This window comes from Microcaecilia unicolor, chromosome 3 (genome assembly GCF_901765095.1).
Source record: "Microcaecilia unicolor chromosome 3, aMicUni1.1, whole genome shotgun sequence".
NCBI lineage: Eukaryota > Metazoa > Chordata > Amphibia > Gymnophiona > Siphonopidae > Microcaecilia > Microcaecilia unicolor.
In genome coordinates this window covers 148,678,961-148,701,622 of record NC_044033.1, presented here as the reverse complement: position 1 = coordinate 148,701,622, position 22,662 = coordinate 148,678,961, and the positions used below count along the sequence as shown (strand labels likewise).

Genomic DNA, 22,662 nt, shown 5'->3' with positions numbered 1-22,662 from the left:
CGTATTAACTGACATGCAGCTTTGCTTTCTGTTCTGCAGCGAGCTTTCTTTCCCTCCAAGTCCTGCAGTGGACCTCTTTGCCCCACGACATGTGTCCTGACTCCCAATTGGCTCAAATGACCAGATCATCAGGATTCTGTGCAAAAATGCAGAATCCTAAGCTCCTGGGGAATATTCTGGCAGGAATAACATATATAGTCACTGCTTGGGTGGAATTTACAACACTCTAACTAAAACTACCTTTAGGAAAATCAGTTTCTGATCTTCATAGTTGTAGACTGAAAAATATGAAAGCGAATATTGGTGTTTCACAATCTGTGTGCTGAGGCACACTAGTATGCCATCAGACCTGATCAGGTGTGCCACAAAATAGTCACCATTGCCTGATACCCAGATCCAGATTAATACCTGAACAGTGCTCTCTGCACTTGACAGCAACAAGACTCTTAAATGTGTGAGATCTCATTTCTGAGAATGCATGCCTCTCCTTCCCAGCCACAGCATGAACCCCTAGGCTCCCTGTGTGTTGCACATGCGTTGAACACAGCACCTCAACATTTTCCACTACCTAACCTGCCTCCTTTGAGTCTTTCCAATCTCTGTGTTATTCCCAGGCTGAGTAAGAAGGGAAGAGTGTGCCCCAAGCACTAGATGTGACTCATTCCAAGTGTTGGGGGCAGCAGCAGTGGAAGAGCTGTGGCATCCACAGGCATTGACTTTACTGTGATGGGTTGTGTGTTTCTACCTTCTGTCTGTCTTTCTCAAAATCTAGAACAAAGACTAATAGGACTGTCACTGCCTGCCTAGATAATCTTTGGCCTTTATGAGTCTTCTCCATTGCTTGCTATGTAGAGGCTGGCGTTGCATACATCATTTGTGTTAATATAGGTGTGCTTTGGCCTTGAAAACCTTGGAAGCATTTGCATAATATTACTAGTACTTCTAAAAGCAACATGAATGGTGCTGGTGAAATACATCATTCTTCATGTATAGTGCATAGAAATCTTAATTATATTTTTCTTCCTTTTAAGACACATCAAAGAGCACTCTATAGTGTTGTTAGTTGAGGCTATTCGTTTACCCTACAGAAAACGTACCAGTGTTCTCCTTTATTAAACAGCTGTTGGTAGGTAAGGGCTGCTTACTTTGCACTTTAGTACTTGACAGTTTTTGTGCTCACAGACCCTGTTCTGTCTTTGGTCATTTTCCTTCTCTGAGGAAAAGCAGGATATCAGCCTTACAACTGGGTGATGTCATCCAATGGACCTCACACAGGAATGTTCTCCAGCTTATTTACCATCAGCTTTAGAGAGCATCACACTGCGCATGCACATGTCTTCCTGCCTGCTGCTCTTGTACAGGACCTATTCAGTAGCCATTTTCCCCCCACGAGACAATCCAGTCAAACTCTTCTATGCTCCTGTGAAGTAATCTTGACATTGTTGAATAGTCAACATTCCTCCCCTGATCTGTAACATTTGAATACCATTATCCCGTAGTTGTTTGGTAGCTTTTTGTTAGGCATGTTTAGACAATATAAATGGCTTGATTCTTCATCTCGGAGTGTTAGAATTAGCTTAGTTATTAAGAATGGACACAGGTGGAATCTATTTAAGTTGTTATGGGCTTGAATTTATAACAGGTGGTTTATGTGAGAAGTTTGAAAAGTCATCTATTATCCCGATCCAGTCCCAATAGCACACACATGCCATTGTACAAATTATGCATACTTGGAATTAAACCTGCTGTACACATATGGGTTGAACAGTGTTATAAAGGCTAGAAACACAAATTTGGATTTGTCATGAGAGAGGGTATAGAGGCTTAGGCAATCAAGAGTATTTTGTTTCTTAATTGCTTTTTTAAATATTTCTGTAATTGTTCTTTCATGTTTAAAGTATATTGTATAGATCTGTGAAACCAAAATAAGTGATTTCATGTTTTCTGACAACAGTCCTGATTGGGTTCATACTGCATTTGTTCATCCAGTAGCTCTTAGAGTTTTTAAATTTATGTCATTTATTTATTAAGGACTTACAATCCTAAACAGTAGATATGGGGTAATCTACAAGGAGCTGCAATTAGAATCCTAAATGCCTCACTGGACAGACTGGATGTTATGATTCTGCCGGTTTGGCTGAGGGGGAGGGGGGGACGTCTGTTCTGATTGGCAGCCAGGGGTTGTGCTGACGTCAGGGGATAGTACTTTAGCCTGCAGCTGAAGAGTTTCTCTGCTTTTGCGTTACTTACGCTTGGTGGTAACTGGAAAGCCTGATAGTTTTCTCTCAGAACGTGCTCTAGGTTCTGACAGGGATCTGTGTTGTGTTAGAGTATTCTTTTCCTTCCCTCTGGGTTAGCTGCTGCTGTGTGTGTGTGGGGTAGCTCTGTAATCAGGGTCAGCTGCTCGTTTGTTTAGTGGGCTGGGCATTGCTCAGCCTTTGGGGCTCTGGGCTGAGTGAGAGGTTCTCCTTTGTTTGTTTGTTTTAATGATTTCTCTTCCCAGTGTCCAGGCCTGCTGGCTCAGTGAGTTTAACCCTTTGTGTACTGTGTGTATGGTGTTCCTGCCTCTGCCGGTGTGTTTGTTCTATCGGCCCTGCTCCCTCTCCGGAAGGGAAGCGTTCTCTCTGATTGTTTGTTGATTTATGGAACTCTCTCTCTCTCTGCTGGCTCTACAAGCTTAACCCTTTGTGTTCTGGTTGCCTCTGTCTACAGTGGGTTTGAGGCAAAGGCTTTCTGCCTTCCTTTTGTGTCTGGTTTCTCTGGCTTCTGCCTGGGGCTTCCTACCCTGGTGGTGGGGGGGGGGGGGGGTTTGCTGTGTTAGTTCCCCTGTGCTGCACTAGTCCCCTGGGTGGGCGTGGCCCGCTCTGGTCCTTTGTTTCTCCCTCTGCCCTATTGCTGGTGTTCAGGGTGTGTCTGGCATCTTGGGGCCCGGGGGGGCCATCTGGGTTCTTTCACCCCTCCCTGTGTGTGATTGGGTTCCAGTTCAGCCGTGAGGCTCGCACGAGTGGCTCTGTGTGCGTGGGTTCTGGTTCGGCCGCGAGGCCTGCCTGTATGCCTATTTCCCTTCTTCCTAAGGGACTGCGGGGAGGGGTAGCTTAGGGGTATTGGATAGCTGGGGTATGTGGTGGTGGGTCGGTCTCCCCTTGGCCTCGGCCAGGGCCCAAGGGCTCATGACCAACCCAACGGATTACACTGGATGAGCCGTTTTGGTTTTTATAGCACAATTTCACCATGAAAGAATTTGTGACCATTCCTATGCACTCGATACGTGCTAGAGAATTTTAAAAGCTCCCCAATAAGAGGTACCTTTCTCATATCAAAACAGGCTCTGTTAAGCCCAATTTTGGTCCCATAAACCAATTTACCTTTTGTTCGACATGTTACTCCATGTGTTACCTGTAAAGATAAATTGATCCATATCTTATATGTATATGTACATTCCATTCATTTTCTTGTTGTATTCTTGTTATAAGCCACATTGAACCTGAACATTATTATTATTTGTTACATTTGTACCCCACATTTTCCCACCTATTTGCAGGCTCAATGTGGCTTACATAGTACCGTAAAGGCATTTGCCAATTCGGTTGATAACAAATTCAAGGTTATATTGTGGTCAAATGAGGTAGGTGTGAATCAGGTGTCATGAGGGTCGAAGGGAATGAAGATTGTAAATTGTCCAGTACAATCATTGGTTATGCTGTGTTGCTGGGTGTGGGGATTTACGTTGGATTGGTGGTTGGTATATGTTATGATTCTGTTAGAATTCTGCTAGTCAGACAGGGGAATGCTTGGAGCCGTGCCTGATTGATCCGTCAGGGGCTGAGCTGATGCCAGTCTGATCTACTTAAGCTCACCTCTCCTGTCAACTCCTGCTTTGGCGTTTTCTCCAATTCTGCTGAAGCCTTACCTTTGCTCTGTCTGAACTATTAGCTCTGTGCTTGTGTGGAGTTGTTACTCCTTTCCTGGCTTGCAGTTTTCTGTTGCTCTGTCTCTGTCTGCCGGCTGCTGCCTGTGTGTGTCTAATTACCTCTTTCACTACACCTGGGTTTCTCTGTTTGCTCTGGTGCTGTGTGGTGAGTTCCTCCTTGTTCTGTTCCAGTTCGTTTGTTTTGTTTCTTCTCCTTCCTTCAGAGTTCCCTTTGTGCAGTGTTTGTTTTCTGCTTGGCAGGTCCTGCCCTTTGTTTCTCTCAGTGGGGGTTGTTAGTTTGTTTTTCATTGTACTCCTGGATTAACCCATTGTCTGCAGTGTTCCCTGCCTCTGGTTACTGTCTGTGTGCAGAAGTTGGTTTAACCCTTCATCTGCACAGCTTCTCTGCTTCTGGCAGTTATCTGTTTACTGCAGTCTTCCCTTTGTGACTGTTTCAGTCCTTTCTTTGCTGTACTACCTCCTGTATTACAGAGCATTGTCCCTTTCTGTGCTGGTGTGTGTTAAGCTCCACACTCCGTTTTGCGGACTTTTCCCTTCCCTGTTTGCTGAGAGTCTGCCTGCAGTATCTTATATTACAGTCCATCACTTTCTTTGTGTGTGGTGGGCTACGGCTTGACGTGTTTCTGTGTATGCTTCCCTTTCTCCTTGATTACCAGCACCGAGGGTGTTGCTGGTGCTCCAGTCCCTGTGGGGGACCCCTCATTTAGTCTTCTTTCTCCCCTCCCTTAGTATGAGTCGGTTTCAGTTAGGTCGTGAGACCCACATGCTTGAATTCTGAGTGAATCTGTTCCAGATAAGCCATGAGGCCCGCCTGATTGCCCTATCTTCCCTTTTCTGAGGTGCAAGTTGGTTGCTGCGTGTGTGTGTACAGGGCTTGGTAGCTGGGGTAATGTGTAGTGCCTGCGCAGCCCACCATCGGCCTTGGCCTACGAGGCCGGGGCCCAAGGGCTCACAACCAGACTAACAGTATAATGTGGGATATAAATGTCACTTTTTTAAAATTTACTGACTAAAAATATCTGTTCTACTTAATACACATCAGTAATGCTTATTTCCTCTGTGACAAGGAAATACCTATTGTATCTGAATGCAGTGCGCCTTGAGTTTGGGTTTGGAAAGGTGAGTAGGTACTGTACAACATATTCTTTGTTTCCATTTATGTTTAGAAAGCAAATGGGGATTTTCCATTGAATAAGAAGAATATGAAGATGGAGAATGCATTTGTTAAATTTGGGAAAAAAACTGTACCAAAGCCATTATTCTGCAGAACCATAAAAGGCAGCTTTGCCTCGAGAACAGCAAAACAGGTATAGTATTTGTTTCCTTTACAGATATTCTGGCTTTTTCTCTGTGCAGGTACCCAAGGAACATTGCCTACTCAACAGTTTGGTTACATGTGCTGCCAACTATGGTGTCATTTAGTTATGAGCTTCTGGAGCTCTGTTATGTCACAAAATGTTTGAACTAGAAAACAATTAAATTATATCCAAATAGGGCCTTATTTTAGCCTACATTGTGAAATAAAGGAAAGCTTATGAAATCACTGTGTATATGTGTGTGTGTAAATTTAGGTTTGTTTTAAAAAGACAATTAAGTTCTTTGAGAGGTTACGGAAAAATCAGTGTATATCAGTGTCTTTGTATTGCAGAAATTAATGGATTCAATTTTTACATGACCTTATTTTAAAAAAAATTAATTGGTGTACTCTGTTCCTAGCAGTCGTACTTCCCAGGCTTCTTCACACTCATTAGATCCCCAGCATTTTTCTTTTTTCAATGCCTGTTTCATGTCTCTTCTTCTCTTGAATCCCTCCAGGGCTCCACATATAGCCCATAAATACTCAAGAGGCTGAGTTGGATTTAGTAGTGTTCATGGATACAAATACAAACAGTCATATGCTACTACTTTTGCGTATAAAATCACACAGATCTGGAACGCACTACCCACGGCCCTGAAAAATATGGACAATCTAACCAACTTTCGCAAATCTTTGAAGACACACCTCTTCAACAAAGCCTACGAAAGACTTCCTTAATAAACCATTCCTTAAATTCTCACAACACCTCTCTAGCACCTTGCATCTAATTTATCTAATTTCAGCTTATGTATTTAAATTCAAGTAATAACCTTGCATCTTATTCATTTACTTTCAGCTTAAGTATCTAAGACCATGTAATGACTACATCATAATAACACTCTGTAAGCCCACATTGAGCCTGCAAAAAGGTGGGATAATGTGGGGTACAAATGCAATAAATAAATAATATAATTGTACTGGACTATAATCTATTCAGGAAGTACAGCATAAAAAAAGGGCAGAAGAGTGCCAATATATGTTAAAGATAATATTAAAGCAAGAGAATTGCAGGAAGAAGCACTATGGGTTAATATGGAAAGGGGGAATGGAAAATATATTTACATTGGTGTGATATACAGGCTTTCTTCAGTGTCAGATGAAATGGACAGAGATTTAATTGAAGACATTCACAAAATAACTATGAAAGGGGATGTGATAACTAATAAGTGATTTCAGTGTGCCATATGTTGATTGGGATGTCCCGGTTGCGGTGTAATACAGAAGTAAGGAGATCTTGGCTTATCTACATGGAGAACTGTTCCAGAAGATAGTAATGGGATGGGGCCATATTTGATCTGGTGCTTACAGAGTGAGTGTTCCTGATGTTATAATGGATGATCATTTGGCATCCGGTGTGGTTCAATATTTAAGACATGAGTGGAGAGAGTTTATTGAATATTAAAGGTTCTAGACTTCAAATGAACTAAGTTTGTCTAGATAGGGAATACTTCAAAGAGTTGTTAGCTGAATGGCAATATCTAGAGATTGTAGAAAAGCAGTGGACAAAACTGAAAGGAGCTATTTTAAAGGCAAATGAAAGAAAAGTTAGCCATTAAAGTAAAATTGGGGGAGGGGGGAAGACTCCCCCACCCTATGTTAGGAGGAAGTACAAAAGTGGCATTCTGAGGCTCAAGGGTTAAGGGGCACAATACATAGAAGCTGAGAAGGTTAAAGCACAGTTGCTTAATGAATATTTCTGTTCTGTGTTTACAGATGAAGGGCCAGGGTGGGATCACAGAAGACAAACACTAATAGGAATGGATGTGTGGTAGACCTTGACCGATTATTAGAAGACTGTGTTCACTAAGAGTTAGCTAAACTAAAAGTAGGCAAAGCAATTGGGCCAGATGGGATACTTCTGAGGGTACTGAAGGAATTCTAAACTCAATTAGAACAAGTTACATAGTAACATAGTAGATGACGGCAGAAAAAGACCTGCACGGTCCATCCAATCTGCCCAACAAGATAAACTCACATGTGCTACTTTTTGTGTATACCTTACCTTGATTTGTACCTGTCCTTTTCAGGGCACAGACCGTATAAGTCTGCCCAGCACTATCCCCGCCTCCCACCACCGGTTCTGGCACAGACCGTATAAGTCTGCCCAGCACTATCCCCGCCTCCCAACCACCAGTCCCGCCTCCCATCACCGGCTCTGGCACAGACCGTATAAGTCTGCCCAGCACCATCTCCGCCTCCCGCCACCGGCTCTGCCACCCAATCTCGGTTAAGCTCCTGAGGATCCATTCCTTCTGAACAGGATTCCTTTATGTTTATCCCACGCATGTTTGAATTCCGTTACTGTTTTCGTTTCCACCACCTCCCGCGGGAGGGCATTCCAAGCATCCACTACTCTCTCCGTGGAAAAATACTTCCTGACATTTTTCTTGAGTCTGCCCCCCTTCAATCTCATTTCATGTCCTCTCGTTCTACCACCTTCGCATCTCTGGAAAAGATTCGTTTGCAGATTAATACCTTTCAAATATTTGAACGTCTGTATCATATCACCCCTGTTTCTCCTTTCCTCCAGAGTATACATGTTCAGGTCCGCAAGTCTCTCCTCATACGTCTTGTAACACAAATCCCATACCATTCTCGTAGCTTTTCTTTGCACCGCTTCAATTCTTTTTACATCCTTAGCAAGGTACGGCCTCCAAAACTGAACACAATACTCCAGGTGGGGCCTCACCAATGACTTATACAGGGGCATCAACACCCCCTTTCTTCTGCTGGTCACACCTCTCTCTATACAGCCTAACAACCTTCTCGCTACGGCCACCGCCTTGTCACACTGTTTTGTCACCTTCAAATCCTCAGATACTATCACCCCAAGATCCCTCTCCCCATCCGTACCTATCAGACTCTCCCCGCCTAACACAGACGTCTTCCATGGATTTCTACTCCCTACTCTTCTATTTAATTACTTTAATTTCTTTTTCTTTACTGAATGTCATACATTATCCATGATTTCAAATTCATGAAATGTATTATATATCTATTTACTTCTAATGTACTTCATACTTTTTGTACTTATTGTTAATAATATGTATTTCTCACTCCGGAAATGGATACCGCCATTTTGGCATAATGTAAGCCACATTGAGCCTGCAAAGAGGTGGGAAAATGTAGGATAAAAATGCAGTAAATAAATAAATTTGGAGAACCAGAGAAGTTCTGTCGGCTCTGCTTTTTGACCTATCAATGCTTTTTTAGAATCCCAGAGGACTGGAGAAGGATGATTGTGGTTCGTCTCCACAAAAGCGAAATAAGGAGGTTGGGAACTACAAGGTGGTTAGACTGACTTCTATTGTGAGTCCATTAAAGGAAACACTTCTGAAACAGGTTTCTAGAATCAAATGGATTGCAGGACCCAGGGCAGCATGGTTTTACTAGAGGTAGGTCTTGTCAGATGATTTAGGGGAAGCACTAGATGTGCTATACTTAGATTTTTAGTAAGGCATTTGACACAGCTCCACTTAGGCAACTGATAAATAAACAAAATTCCCATGGTATGGGTCGTAATGTGACTAACTGGGTTATTTTCCAAGTTTATTTAATATTTGATATACCACCGAACGATAAATACCATCTCAGTGGTGTGCATTATAAAAAAACATTTAAAAGAAAAAGGAAATTACGTTATAAAGCATTAAAAATATTTAAAAGGAGAAGAAATACAATAAAAGCAGAGGGGAGGGGAGACTATCCCAATGACCTAGTGGTGACGAGTACCAATAACATCATCAAGGGAGAAAGAAGGGACCTTTACTCTCATCCCCTATCGACAAATCAATGGGACTTAGGGGGAGCAACAGAATATAAATATATCTTTAAAAAAATAAAAGGGAAGCGTTTAATAGTAATTAATAGTTCACAGTCTAGCAATAGCTCAGATTTTAAAGCATATTTAAAATCAGACTACAAGCTTGTGGTGATAACGAATTTATATAGATCTCCCAGACTTCTAGGAATAACTTTTCTTTTTGGGACGATCTTACCAATCGCCTCTCGTGCAACATTGGTGCATAAAGACAGCTACACCAACTCTAAAAAGAGGAAGGCGCATTACCAACTCATACACTCAAAATTGTTCTCCTCCCCCCCCTGCGAATAAAAGGTGAGCACCTTTTCTCTGAACCCTCATAGATTCATATTTGTCCAGCAACCAACAAGCCGGAGGAAAAGGGAATCTTTGATTTGTAAGCTGTTCAAGATAATGCACCACTGACCCCCCCCCCCCCCCCCCCCCCCCCCGCCACACCACCACCACCAGCAAAAAAAAAAAAAAAAAAACCTTCACCATAATAGGAAAATCTACAAGAATGAACTGCCAAAACTGGACAGAACGCATCAAGTATTTTCACCGCTTGAGATATACCAGTCACATATGGTAAGATAAGTCAGTTTCTCAGATGTCCTCCTTCTCACAATACTGTAGCAGGCAGTCACAGTGAGCATACTTTGTCCGTATTGCACAAAGCATACACAAGGGCTGAGTGGCAGTTAATTCAAGTTTTGTAGATTTTCCTATTATGGCATTTCAACATGGCAGAAATATTGGTGAGTTTGTTTCTAGCTAGTGCCCAAATACGTTCCACTGTACAGTTTAGGACAGCACATGGTTTTGGCATTTTTCTTCTTTTTTCCCCTTTGGCAGCCCAAGCAGTGATGTTGGAACTCTTAGCTGCCTTCATGCCATCCCAGACCACTAGCAAAGGCAGCCTCTTCCGTATCATTAAATGAGAAATATTCCTCCGGATCCCTAACCAGACGATAAAGATAACATTATTGTTTAACAAATTGTCATTCAATGTCCATTGGGGCCTCTGTCAAGCACCCAGATTGTTACGAAAACCTATCCAGAGTATAGCTTGGTCAGACCAAGTTATATTTTACATGCCTGCTGCTGAGACCTTACTCCTCTCTTGTTTGAAGCAAAGATGACCATTTTGCATGAGATGTTTTTTGCACAAAAGGAAACATCACACCTAGTCTCTTAGCTTCTTTAAGTGAGAGCTGCTCTTTCATTACAGAGCTGATTTCCTTAGTTTTCAAACTAAATACACCACCATTTACTTTGTTAAAAGAGGTCAACATATTCCCCTTACTAGTTGATCTGAACCAAGCCAAGAGGAACCCAAGGATTCGGCTCCATCAAATTTAAATGGTACAAGACACACTATAATGCATACACTCATTGCACTATCATTCATGCCCATCAAATACACACTCTCCCCACCCCCCCCCCCAGTCCACAGATCCCACTTCACTGTACTAACCGTAGCCGAGTCCATAACACCCCAACTTGAAATCGCCTCAGTCAGAATTCTCACCATACAACATTACTTGACCGCCTAAATTGTGTCTTGTTTTATCGACCACCAGGGAACTGGTACGAATGCCAATCACGCTTCATGGATTTCATATCAAACACCTGTGTATCTAACTCCAATCTACTTATTCTAGGTGTCATCAACGTACACCTAGAAGATCCTAACTCTACCAATGCACGCGAATGCAAGGAATTCCTCCAACTATGGGGCCTTAATTGGCCACAAATGCAAGCAACCCATGCCAAAGGGCACACACGATCTCATCACACACAAATTGTTTTCAGACCAGAGCCTAATACTATTAGATACAAAATGGACAGACACACCATGGTTGGACCACTACAAATTAACCCTATCCCTACAATGGCCAAAAAAAGGCTCATACCATACACAAAAACAGACAACATATACCACGAGAGGCCAAATAGACTCTGCAACATTCTGGCAACAGATATACAATAACGAACGGTCAACACAAATGGACTCGATACACTACCTCCTAGATTGGGATAACAGATGCAGAAGCATATTAGACGATATAGCACCACTGCAAACTAGAACCTCACGAAGACAAAACTCTATACCATGGTATAACGAAGAACTGAAAAAATTAAAAACACAAGCTAGGAGGCTTGAGCAAGCATGGAAAAAAAAAAAGATGTACACACACTCAATGCATGGAAACAAATGCAAAGAAAATACAAATACGCAGTAAGACAGACCAAAAGGTCTTACTACAAAACCAAAATAGGGCCAGACTACAAAGACACGAACAAACTATATCAACTCGTGAACAAATTACTACATACCACATTGGTTACCACAAACAACACAGACATCCCAGCTACAGACGAACTTGCTAAATACTTCAATGAGAAAATAATAAACCTACGCAACACACTACCACAGAACTCTACTGACATCGAAAAATTCATTGACTGTCTGGACCCAACCCTCGGTGAATACCCAGCAGATCGAATCTGGGCAAACTTCGCCCCACTTACCGATGAAAACGTCACACAAGCAATTAACAGGTTCACCAAGACCCACTGTAAACTGGACACATGCCCCAACTACCTAATACAAGCTGCCCCTCATCGCTTTATAGCAGACCTCACACTACACCTAAACTATATGCTACAACATGCTGCTCACCCCAATACATAAAGATAAAAAGAAAAAAGCAAATGAAATCACCAACTACCACCTGGTAGCATCTATCCCTCTGGTAGTAAAACTGATAGAAAGTATGGTAGCCAAACAACTTACCAACTACTTAAATTCTCAATATTACATGAATCACAATCAGGATTTGGCTCCAACCACAGCACCGAAACAGTACTCATCACCCTCCTAACCAAATTCAAACAAGAAATTGCAACTGGCAAAAGCAATACTTCTCCTACAATTCGACATGTCCAGTGCGTTCGACATGGTTAACCACAAAATACTACTAAACATCCTACAATACTTCGGGTTCGGTGGACGTGTACTTAGTTGGATCAAGGGATTCCTAACCACAAGAACATACCAAGTGATATCAAATTTGAACATATCACCATGGAAACCAGAATGTGGAGTACCCCAAGGATCACTGTTATCACGACCCTTTTCAACCTAATGATGACCCCACTTGCCAAATTACTATCCAATCAAGGCCTTAACCCTTACATATACGCAGATGATGTCATGATATAAATCCCGTTCAAACACGATCTAACAGAAATAACAAAATTAATCTCAGCTTGCAAATCATGAACTCATGGGCGGATGCATTTCAACTAAAACTCAACGCAGAAAAAACACACTACCTCATCCTATCATCCCAATATAACACGAACAAACCCACCAATATAAACATCCCAGACTTCACCCTTCCTGTTTCAGAAAGCCTGAAAATTCTGGGAGTCACAATCGACCAAAACCTCACGCTAGAAAGCCAAGCGAAAACTACAACAAAGAAAATGTTCCAATGAATGTGGAAACTCAAACGAGTAAAACCTTTCTTCCCGAGGGAAATATTCCGTAGCCTGGTGCAATCAATGGTACTAAGTCACCTAGACTACTGTAATTCAATCTATACCGGCTGCAAAGAACAAATCATTAAGAAACTCCAAACTGCCCAAAAGACCGCAGCCAGACTCATATTTGGAAAAACGAGATTCGAAAGCGCCAAACCCGTAAGAGAAAAACTGCACTGGCTCCCAATCAAAGAACGAATAGCGTTCAAAATCAGCATCCTGGTCCATAAAATTATTCATGGGGAGACCCCAATATACATGGCAGACCTCATAGACTTACCAACCAGAAACACAAAAAGGACATCACGCACATACCTAAATCTTCACTACCCAAGCTGCAAAGGACTAAAATATAAATCAACCTATGCATCCAGCTTTTCCTACATAAGCACACAACTATGGAATGCACTACCAAACATCATGAAAACAATGCATGACCTAGCAAACTTCCCGAAATCATTAAAGACCAACTTGTTCAAAAAGGCATGCCATAACGATCCAACATAAACACCTGAATCATGCAACACAACGAAACCAATACTAGAACTGGACAAAACATAACTCTTCTCCTTGATTATCTAAATTACTCTGCCACTCTTGAACTCTAACGCAATACTACTCTGTATTTCTCACACCGGAATTGGCGATCGCCATCACGGTACTGTGTAAGCCACATTGAGCCTGCAAATAGGTGGGAAAATGTGGGATACAAATGCAACAAATAAATAAATGGACACAACCTCAAGGATGAGTGACATAGAGGCATAGTTTCAAAGCACTTAGCCTTCCAAAGTTCCATAGGTTTCTATGAAACTTTGGAAGGCTAAGTGCTTTGAAAATATGCCTCATAGGCACGTAGTCTAAGCTTGAGCATGTTAAGGGTACATCAAAGGCAAACAGCAAACCAAGCTAATCACATAATTCATAACATCCTTAACATGTTCATATCTATGATTGCTCAGACCAGCTATAAGTCCTCAAAAAAGCTACAGAAATTATTCAGCTTATTCTTTTGGAGGGTGTCATGAGTATGCACTTCTTGACTGATCCATATCTGCAGAGTTCTTATGGAGTCTATTGGTCTCTCACCATTTCAGCAATCTCTCTGTGGGAGCCTGGGCCAGGATGTCCAAAGTTCCAACCAGACTGACTTGCTCTATGAAGTGCAATTGGTAAATAGTACTACTTATGGTAAAATCAAGACCTATGGAAAATAGCCATTGATATTGGACATTTTGTGCTTGTAACTTCTAAGTGATTTCATGGAACTCCCTATGGCATTTGAGGGTAGTCTGTGATACATTAACATAGATTTCTATGTTCTGGTTCTCCCAGTATAATTCACATGGGGTCTTGGCCTTCTGCAAAATCAAATTCACTGCATATTTGTGGAAATATACAATGATATTGGAGGGTTTATTTCTTCTTGCAGGTTCTATGGGTTTACCTGATTCTAAGCTCCAGCCCCTGGTTGGCATTTCCTCCTGCAGCCAGTAGTGTCTTGCATCAGTAATTGTTTCCACGGCATTAGTATATTTATGGAATTCAGGGGCCTCTCAAAATCCGAGATTGTATCTGCAAAACCTATTCTCCATGTCCTGCACCTTGTTTAACAGTTCAATGTTAACATTTTGAAACACCAGGACTGCCTGCTGGATCTTTGTGGTGTATTCTTATCCATCATCTATACGATTTTCAGTTTCTTCAAACTAATTTCTTATTTGCATAGTTTCTATTAGAGGTGTATGTGGGGATGAGGACAACAGGAAACCCATGGAAACCTGCAAAAATCCATGGGGATGGGGACAATAAAGTCATTATGGGGTTAGATTGGAAGTGAATGGGGAGGGGAAGGGGATCAGATTATGTCCTGTACACACCTCGAATCTGGAAACTTGGTACCAACTTGGTACCAACACCTCAGCTAAAAAAGTAAAATAAAAATTTGAAAGAGAAGCTCATCTTGATGAAACCTGTTGCATGTGTTCAGTAATTTTGGCAACAAGGGAGACCACTGATAAACTGGTGAGAATATTTGTTGTTTTGTTTCGAGCATTTTGGCAGCATATAGTCTCCACCGAGCTAGTCTCACCTATGTGGCTGATAATGAAGCTAATATGAAAGCAGCATTTCAACATGAGGTCTAGATAGGTTAAACAGGTCATAATCTCAGTCTCATACTCTCTCATGGACTCCAGCCACCAAAAACTGAAGTTGATTCGAATGACTTCCCCAGTAAGGTAAGCAAGCTTATAACATTGTGCAAGAAGGTGGCTACACTCACTAAGCAAATAACAGTCAAGAATTCACTGAAGAAAACAGTCAAGCAGTGCATGTCAAAGCTCAAGCAGTGGAACAGCATTCTATTGACTGAACTTTGTGGCAGAGAATATGGAGGAGCTGCATGCAGTTGCCATTGAACCAGGGACAAACAAGCAGTTCCTGACCAAATTGTGTGCAATTGATGGCACCTTGCTGGTAGAAGTTGTTATGGTGTTGGAACCGTTTGACAGGGCTACAAAAGAACTGTTGACTCATAGTAATCCTTCATTACATCTGGTTGTCCCAACAAAATATCAGCTGAAACAGCATCTGACAATTGTAAGCTCAGATAGCCATATGATAGCATCCTTAAAGAATCATCTTGCAGATCACCTGGATTACTACAGTTATAGAGACACACTTGGCAGCAAAGTTGCTGGATCCAAGGCGGAAGGGTCATTTAGATCTGATGACAGTCAAAGGGTGGAACACTGATAGCAGATCAATCTGTGGTCGAGGTGCAGCCAATTACTGAACTGTCAACGTCCAAAATTAGATGAATCAGAGCCAGGGTTTTTTTTAGACTTATTCAAAAGCTGGGAAACATCTTCCAGCGCAGACAAGGAATTCTGCTCATCTCTTACTACCTACTGGCAACAGAGGTCCCATGTGTGACCGAAACTGACATGTGTTCCCTGTTTGGAATTCCTGCCACCAGCACATCATCAGTATGTTCTTTTTCAGTTGCAGATTGAACAATCGAGGAATGTAGAATGGAATTGAGCTCTGGCTCTGTAGCTAGTTTATTATTTTTACGTAGTTTGAAATGATTGTTTTCTCGCAGTCCACATTAATAAATGTTTTTCTTGCATATTTTAAAAAATTATGTCTATTTTATTAAATTTTGCCAAGTTATAGGATGCGGGGATGGGACGACTTCCCTATGAAGAAAGACTAAGGAGGCTAGGGCTTTTCAGCTTGGAGAAGAGACGGCTGAGGGGAGACATGATAGAGGTATATAAAATAATGAGTGGAGTGGAACAGGTGGATGTGAAGCGTCTGTTCACGCTTTCCAAAAATACTAGGACTAGGGAGCATGCGATGAAACTACAGTGTAGTAAATTTAAAACAAATCGGAGAAAAGTTTTCTTCACCCAACGCGTAATTAAACTCTGGAATTCGTTGCCGGAGAATATGGTGAAGGCGGTTAGCTTGGCAGAGTTTTAAAAGGGGTTAGACGGTTTCCTAAAGGACAAGTCCATAAACCGCTACTAAATGGACTTGGGAAAAATCCACAATTCCAGAAATAACGTGTATAGAATGTTTGTACGTTTGGGAAGCTTGCCAGGTGCCCTTGGCCTGGATTGGCCGCTGTCGTGGACAGGATGCTGGGCTCGATGGACCCTTGGTCTTTTCCCGGTGTGGCATTACTTATGTACTTATGTACGTTTTATGTTTTGTTTGAATTTACAAAATCTTTTAAATGCAGGTTGGGAGGGGTCCCAGACATGGAGTTATATAACCAGGCCTGTCAATTGTGTCACCTATGGGATTGGTGTCTACATCGCCAGATTTATACCCCAGTAGATTTTGAGGGTGCTTATTATGCCCCTTACCAGTTGTTATCGTTGCTCCATCATAGCCCTATGCAGCTCCCCTCAGAGCTTCGGAAGAGTGCGCTGTTGATTCCGATGCGGCCGTGTGGAAAGTAATTATAAGGCACTTAAGAGTAGACCCTGGTATTACGGATCTGCTTACGCTGCAGGGTAATTGTGCCTTACAAGTAAAAATTTCATAGATTGGGCCGCCCAGGGGATCTCTCGCCTTGAACCCCTGCTGACAGAGGAGGGGAAGCCCATTTCAACTGAGAAAGTGGTGGTTATTCAAGTGGGAGACTCTTGGGGCAATAGGTTTGCAGTAGGGCAAACGTGGCACTAAATCTCTACATTACCAAGGAGCTCCCTGAGTGGGCGTATGAGGAAGAAGCTTAGAGATTTTTTTTAATTCTCTTAGAGAAGGGGAGATCTCAATAACGCTACTTTACAGAGATTGGATTAAATGGCAACACCCCCCCCCCCCCCCCGAGACCATACAGCCTTGAAAATCAAGTGGGAACAAGAGGTGGGGACCTCTTTAGCACACTGGGATTTATCTAAATCAGTAGCTTGTATACCTCTATTGGTTACAGATGCTTGCCTAAGAGAATGTGCATATTATTTTATCTTCAGAGGGTATATTACTCCCTCCCAGCTATTTCATATGGGAGCACTTTCTGAACAGTCTTGCTTAAAATGTAGAAGGAAACAGGGATCGTGTTTACACATGTTTTGGAGTTGCCCAACCTTGAGAGTGTTTTGTGGGACGTATCCAGCGCTTCCTGGACCTAGAGTTAGGGGTTCACATTTTTGGGATGGTAGAGCAATTGCTTTTAGATGTTTCAGGGGCATTTAGAGGGAGGAACAAATTTGAAACTTTGTTCCTATGTAAGATGTGTCTGGTTGCCCGCAAATGTATCTTACAATATTGGACGTCATCTGAGCCCGCAGCCTACTGGCACTGGAGGAACCAATTACACCTTTTAGTGTCTTGGGAAGCGAGAGACTCCCGGTTCTCGCCAAAAAGGAGGAAAAGCTTTTTCGCCGTTTGAAGCCCATATCTACAGATTCTACACCCTCTAGGGCGCAGTTTACTTCTCAATGAAGGATGAATATATGCAGTTCTGTAAGCCTGGGAGGAATATCTAGTTCCTAGGAGTGGGGGGGGGGGGGGGGGAGATTTTGGAGTTTATGACGTTGGTGAAGCACGGGGGGAGGACAGGGGAAGGTTAGGTCTCTTAGAATGGGGAGGGAGAGCAATATGGCTTTATACTATTTCTGGTTACATGGTTTATTGTTTTTTAATGAAATGTCGAATGGGGATGGAGGAGTCTTGTATTGGGGGAAATGGGTTATATGTTAAACTTTGTTGACGGAGATGGTTCTCAATGTAAAATGTCTGTCTGAAGTGTATACTGATCTAAGTCATCAATAAAAATTATTGAACATAAATGCAGGTTGGGTAAGGGGATGGAAAAGAAAACTGTGGGGATGGTGCCAATATGGAAAATAATTGACTGAGGATGGTAGCAATATGATGGGGATGGGATGAGAATGGAATTGATTGAGGATGTGTATGGGGACGAGATCATGTCCCCGTGCACACTTTTAGTTTCTATCTTGAGCTCCCTTTCTAGATTAGAAAGGTCTCCCATGAAAGTGGCAAGATAGTTCTAGAACCAGGCTTTTATTTCTGACCAGGAGAGCTTACTGTTCTGATATTACTCCTCATATCTCCTACAACCTGGGACACTCCTGGCTTTAGAGCAGACATAGCTACAATGTTCTTGTCTTTTTTTCTGTGCTGATGATCCAGCATCCACAAATGAAAACTCTTTTAAGTCGATAGCTTGGTGCCATGGAGGAGTTCTGGAAGATTCACTAAGTTCTAATGAGGAAGACTACAAGAGTTATACTGATATGTAGAGAGAGAATCATGGATTTAATCCACCCTTCCATTAATATGGACGAAGGCCCTTCCTCTGCTCAAGACGTTTTCTACAGCTGTAGTCAGGAACAGTCTTTCATCAGTAAATTGCTGACTGTAGTATCTGACAGGAGTCTGTCCCTTTATTTTATGCTTAAGTGTTGCTGTTTATTGCCTTGGCCACTTTTTGAATAGTATTGCAATACTTTGTGTACATGACATTGGATATGTAACAGCAGCAAACATCAAGCACTCAGTCACTGAAGAAGAAATTGAAGCTAAAATAGGTTGCAGTGGTATGAAGATTTTGTGTTTGTGCCACTTGAGGATCTACTGGAAACACCTACAGTAGGAAGCCTCTGGAAGTGATTTTTTTTTCCTCTTTTGAACACCTCCGATGGTGGCTGAAGGAGCTCTCAAAGCTATTCTGTTGGTTCTGCTGCTACTGTGTGCTAAGTGACTTGTAATGGGATCTGAACAGGGGTAATTTTCCCTCATTGCAGTCTTGTTTCCAGTCTCTAGAAATGTAGAAGGTAGGCCATTCTACCTAAGAGAATGTATTTTGAGTGCTGTCAGTTTTCATGTATGTACATTAATAGTGTTTTTCATTGCTTAATCTCTTTTTGAATGATTGAGTAAAACGTGCCTGTAAGTTTCTGAAATGGCGCTTTCTATTTCTGATGCAGACAAAGAAGAGGATTTCTTGCAGCTCCAAAAAAGTCACCTTTGGGTTAAATAGAAACATGACTGCAGGTTAGTATAATATTAAAAAAAAACAAATTTAATATTTTGTAACTGTATCAAAATAGGATTTAGTGGTTAGCAGCTTATTTCTGTGTATTGACAAATCCTAACATATAACAGATCCTAATCTCCATTTCCACTTTTTTCAGTGTGTGACCTGTGCTCAATGCTTTTTTTGTAGGAAAAAAAGTGCCGGTACTCATACAATGCCAACCTTAAGGGTGGAGGTCACTATTTATGGCTCCACTCCTACAGTAGCCACACCTATTTTACCAGCCATGGAGCATATAAAAAGGTATCATTGAAAATAGTACATAAGTCCCTAGGCCCAACAAAAGAACAAGACTGACTATAAACTAATAAAATATGTAGATTTAAAAAAATCAGCTGAAACCCCACAAAACCAGACTCTGGCATGCAGGATAACACCAGAAAAACAAAAATATTTCCCCTTGCTATAAAAATAGTAGACATAAATTTCAAATACTCCATTCACTATAATTCAAATTAACAAATAAAATAAAAACATTAGCACAGCTACCACATTACTTTATCTTAAAATAAAAATAAAATTCTTTTTTTCTACCTTTGTTGTCTGGCCATGTACTTCTTTTCATTTGTGTCGGTCCCAGTCTCTGGTTTCTACTTTCCTCATCTTCTCTTAACTCTATTGCCAGGATTTCCTATTCATCATTTTTCTCTCCTCCTTTTCTTTTCAGCTTTCTTAGATTTTATTTTCTGCCTTTATCCACGTTGTAGTTCTTTTACTATCCAGTCTTCCAGAATTTCTCCCCTTGCCCTCTCTCTCCATCCAGCATTTCTCTCCTTGCTCCCTCTCTCCCTATCCACTATTTCTCCCCTTGTCCTCTCTCTCTCTCCATCCAGTATTTCTCCCCTTGTCCCCTCTCTCTCCCCATCCATTGTTTCTCCCCATCCAGTATTTCTCCCCTTTGTCCCCTCTTTCCCCATCCAGCATGTCTCCCCTTGCCCTCTCCATCCAGCATCTCTCTACTTGCCCCTTCTCTCCCCAACAGCATTTCTCTCCTTGCCTCCTCTCCTCCCCATTCAGTATATCTCCTCTTGTCCCCTCTCCTCCTCATCAAGTATTTCTCCCCCTGCCGCCTCTCACTCCTTCCAGCAATTCCAGCAGCGGCGGGAAAATCAAGAAAAAGGCGCGAGCGCGCGAGGCTACATTGTTGAGACGTGCTGTCAGCTCTGCCGATGCTCTGCCCTTCTGATATCAGCTTCCTGTTCCGGGACAGGGGATCGGCAGAGACAACAGCACGTGTCCTAGCACTGGAGCCTGCTACTCCTTACAATGCTGTGTCTGCGGCTCTGCTGCTCATAGGAAAGGCAACTGTGTGGCTGCGGGAGATGGGGCAGATGAGTGGGGAAGGGGGGGGGGGGGGGAAAAGGTACTGCCACAAAAAAAGCACTGCCTGTGCTTGACTTTCTGGTTGCACTAACTACCCTCCATTGACGGAATGATGTTCTTTAAACAAGTATCATGTTTTCCCATATTTGCCTTAATATTTTTAATAGAGAACTGTCAGTAAATCTATAGCAAGAGAGATTGTCACAATACCAACTGGATCAGCATCAAATGAGTCCAGGTTGCTATAAAGTTAATAGAATATAAATAAAAGAACATGTATATAAAATAAGTTTAGTTGATATTGTGATAATCTATAGTGTGGTATAAATAGATTAAATAAGCACTTTTGGTAGATCTATCTGATTGATTGCTGATCAAAAGGGATTCCTTTTTTGGTTTATTTTTATTGATTTTATCCACCTTAATGTTAGAATAGCAACACTATAATATAGGCAGACATGACTTACCTGGCTTATTTCCTCTGCCTCCCCAGAAGATGCAAAATTGGTGAAATAAAACAGGCTGCGATATATCCTGGAAAATAATCTTATTCATATATATGATCCATCAGGACACCAGCATCTAGCCGTGTAGCTAACTGGACAGGCTTCAATAGAGATGTACAAGATTTTCTTGTGATTACATTTTCTTATTTTGTTCAGGGGAGTACATTTCCTTGGAGAATTTTTTGCTTCATTTCTTTTTAGTGCATTGGGTTTTGCAGTAGCATTCATTGCATACAAACCCTATGCTACCAAACTTCAAACTGGAAGCCACCTGTTTTTTTTTTTTTTATTGTATTTTTAGGTGCCAATGAGGCATATTTTCAAAGCACTTTGGGAGGCTAAGTTCCATAGGTTTCTATGGAACTTTGGGAGGCTAAGTGCTTTGAAAATGAGCCTCAATATAGAGAAACATGTATACCGTATTTGCTTTTGTTCTGTATTATGTTGCTGTCATACAAGTCAGAGAATACTTGTTCAAAGCTACCAACAGCGAACACATAACTGTTCCTCCATAGCGACTTTTGTTTTATATCCCCCCTTAAGTCCCCTATGTAACCAAAGCCCTCCTATTATCACACTTCCATCTATACCAGAGAAAAAAAATCCCACAACAGTCATCCCCTTTCACCCTCCATGCATACCTCCTCCACATCTGTCCCTCCCTCCTCTAAGTGACAGTCATCTCCAGGCTACGCCTCCACATGTCTATTGTCTGGATTGAGGGATTTAGAATAGACCAGACCTTCGTGTTTGCCTGTTTCTCGGATTTTCACTGTCCAGCAATCATAGGGTACTGGGTCAGGAGAAATCCAAAACTGTAATATGGTTTTCCGAATTAGCAACAGGGACATATATATAAAACGCCTTTGAGGCTGAGTTAGTTGTAGATTTACAAGCAGTTCTTGGTCTCCCAAAAGTAAAGTGGCATAATCCCATTCCACCTCTTTCTAAACCATCCTATTAATTAAGGGAAACGCCCTGTTCCAAACTGTAAGGGCTGGACATTCCAGAAAGGTGTGAATAAGTGTGCTTCTGCCACTGCGGCACCTAAGACAGCATGCACTATCCCAAAGACCCAATGCAGCCCCTTTTGTACTGGTCATGTACGATCTGTGCAATATGTTATATTGCGTCTCTTGTAAATCTGCTGCCTTGACCATTTTGTCTAAGGCGGAGAACAACATACTAAAGTGATTGCGTGTATACTCAGTCCCCAGGTCCCCATTCCATTGCTGCACCAGTTTCTCCATCTCACCCAGTGGTATAGTCATTTTCATAATTTTGTACCATGTGGACAAACCTGTTCATTGGTATAGGTAACCTGAGGAGAATGACAACCAAATCGCCATATGTCCAGGCAGCACCATGCTCATTCCTCAAAGAAGACCAATAATGCCTAATCTGGAGCTATCCTCAACTTGAGCACACAATTCTGGAACACGCTACTGCGTAACTTTAAAGGCGATCTACAAATTAACTAACTTCCGCAAGCTACTGAAGACCCATCTCTTTAACAAGGTATACCAAAAAGATTAACAAATGTGATCTCCTACACATATATCCAGAAATGCCTTACGATATTTGCTTGCTATAATACTAACATGTTTTTTC

General features: G+C 41.8%; 1 protein-coding gene across 1 annotated transcript in view; it reads left to right on the top strand.

The window, feature by feature from the left end:
- The window catches only part of LOC115465754 (ribosomal RNA processing protein 1 homolog B-like), a 127,461-nt gene that overhangs the window by 91,578 nt on the left and 13,221 nt on the right, over positions 1-22,662 (top strand). Inside the window, 2 exon segments of the mRNA XM_030196459.1 lie at positions 5,098-5,238; positions 19,113-19,179. Of these exon segments, the coding sequence (XP_030052319.1) occupies positions 5,098-5,238; positions 19,113-19,179 (208 nt within the window).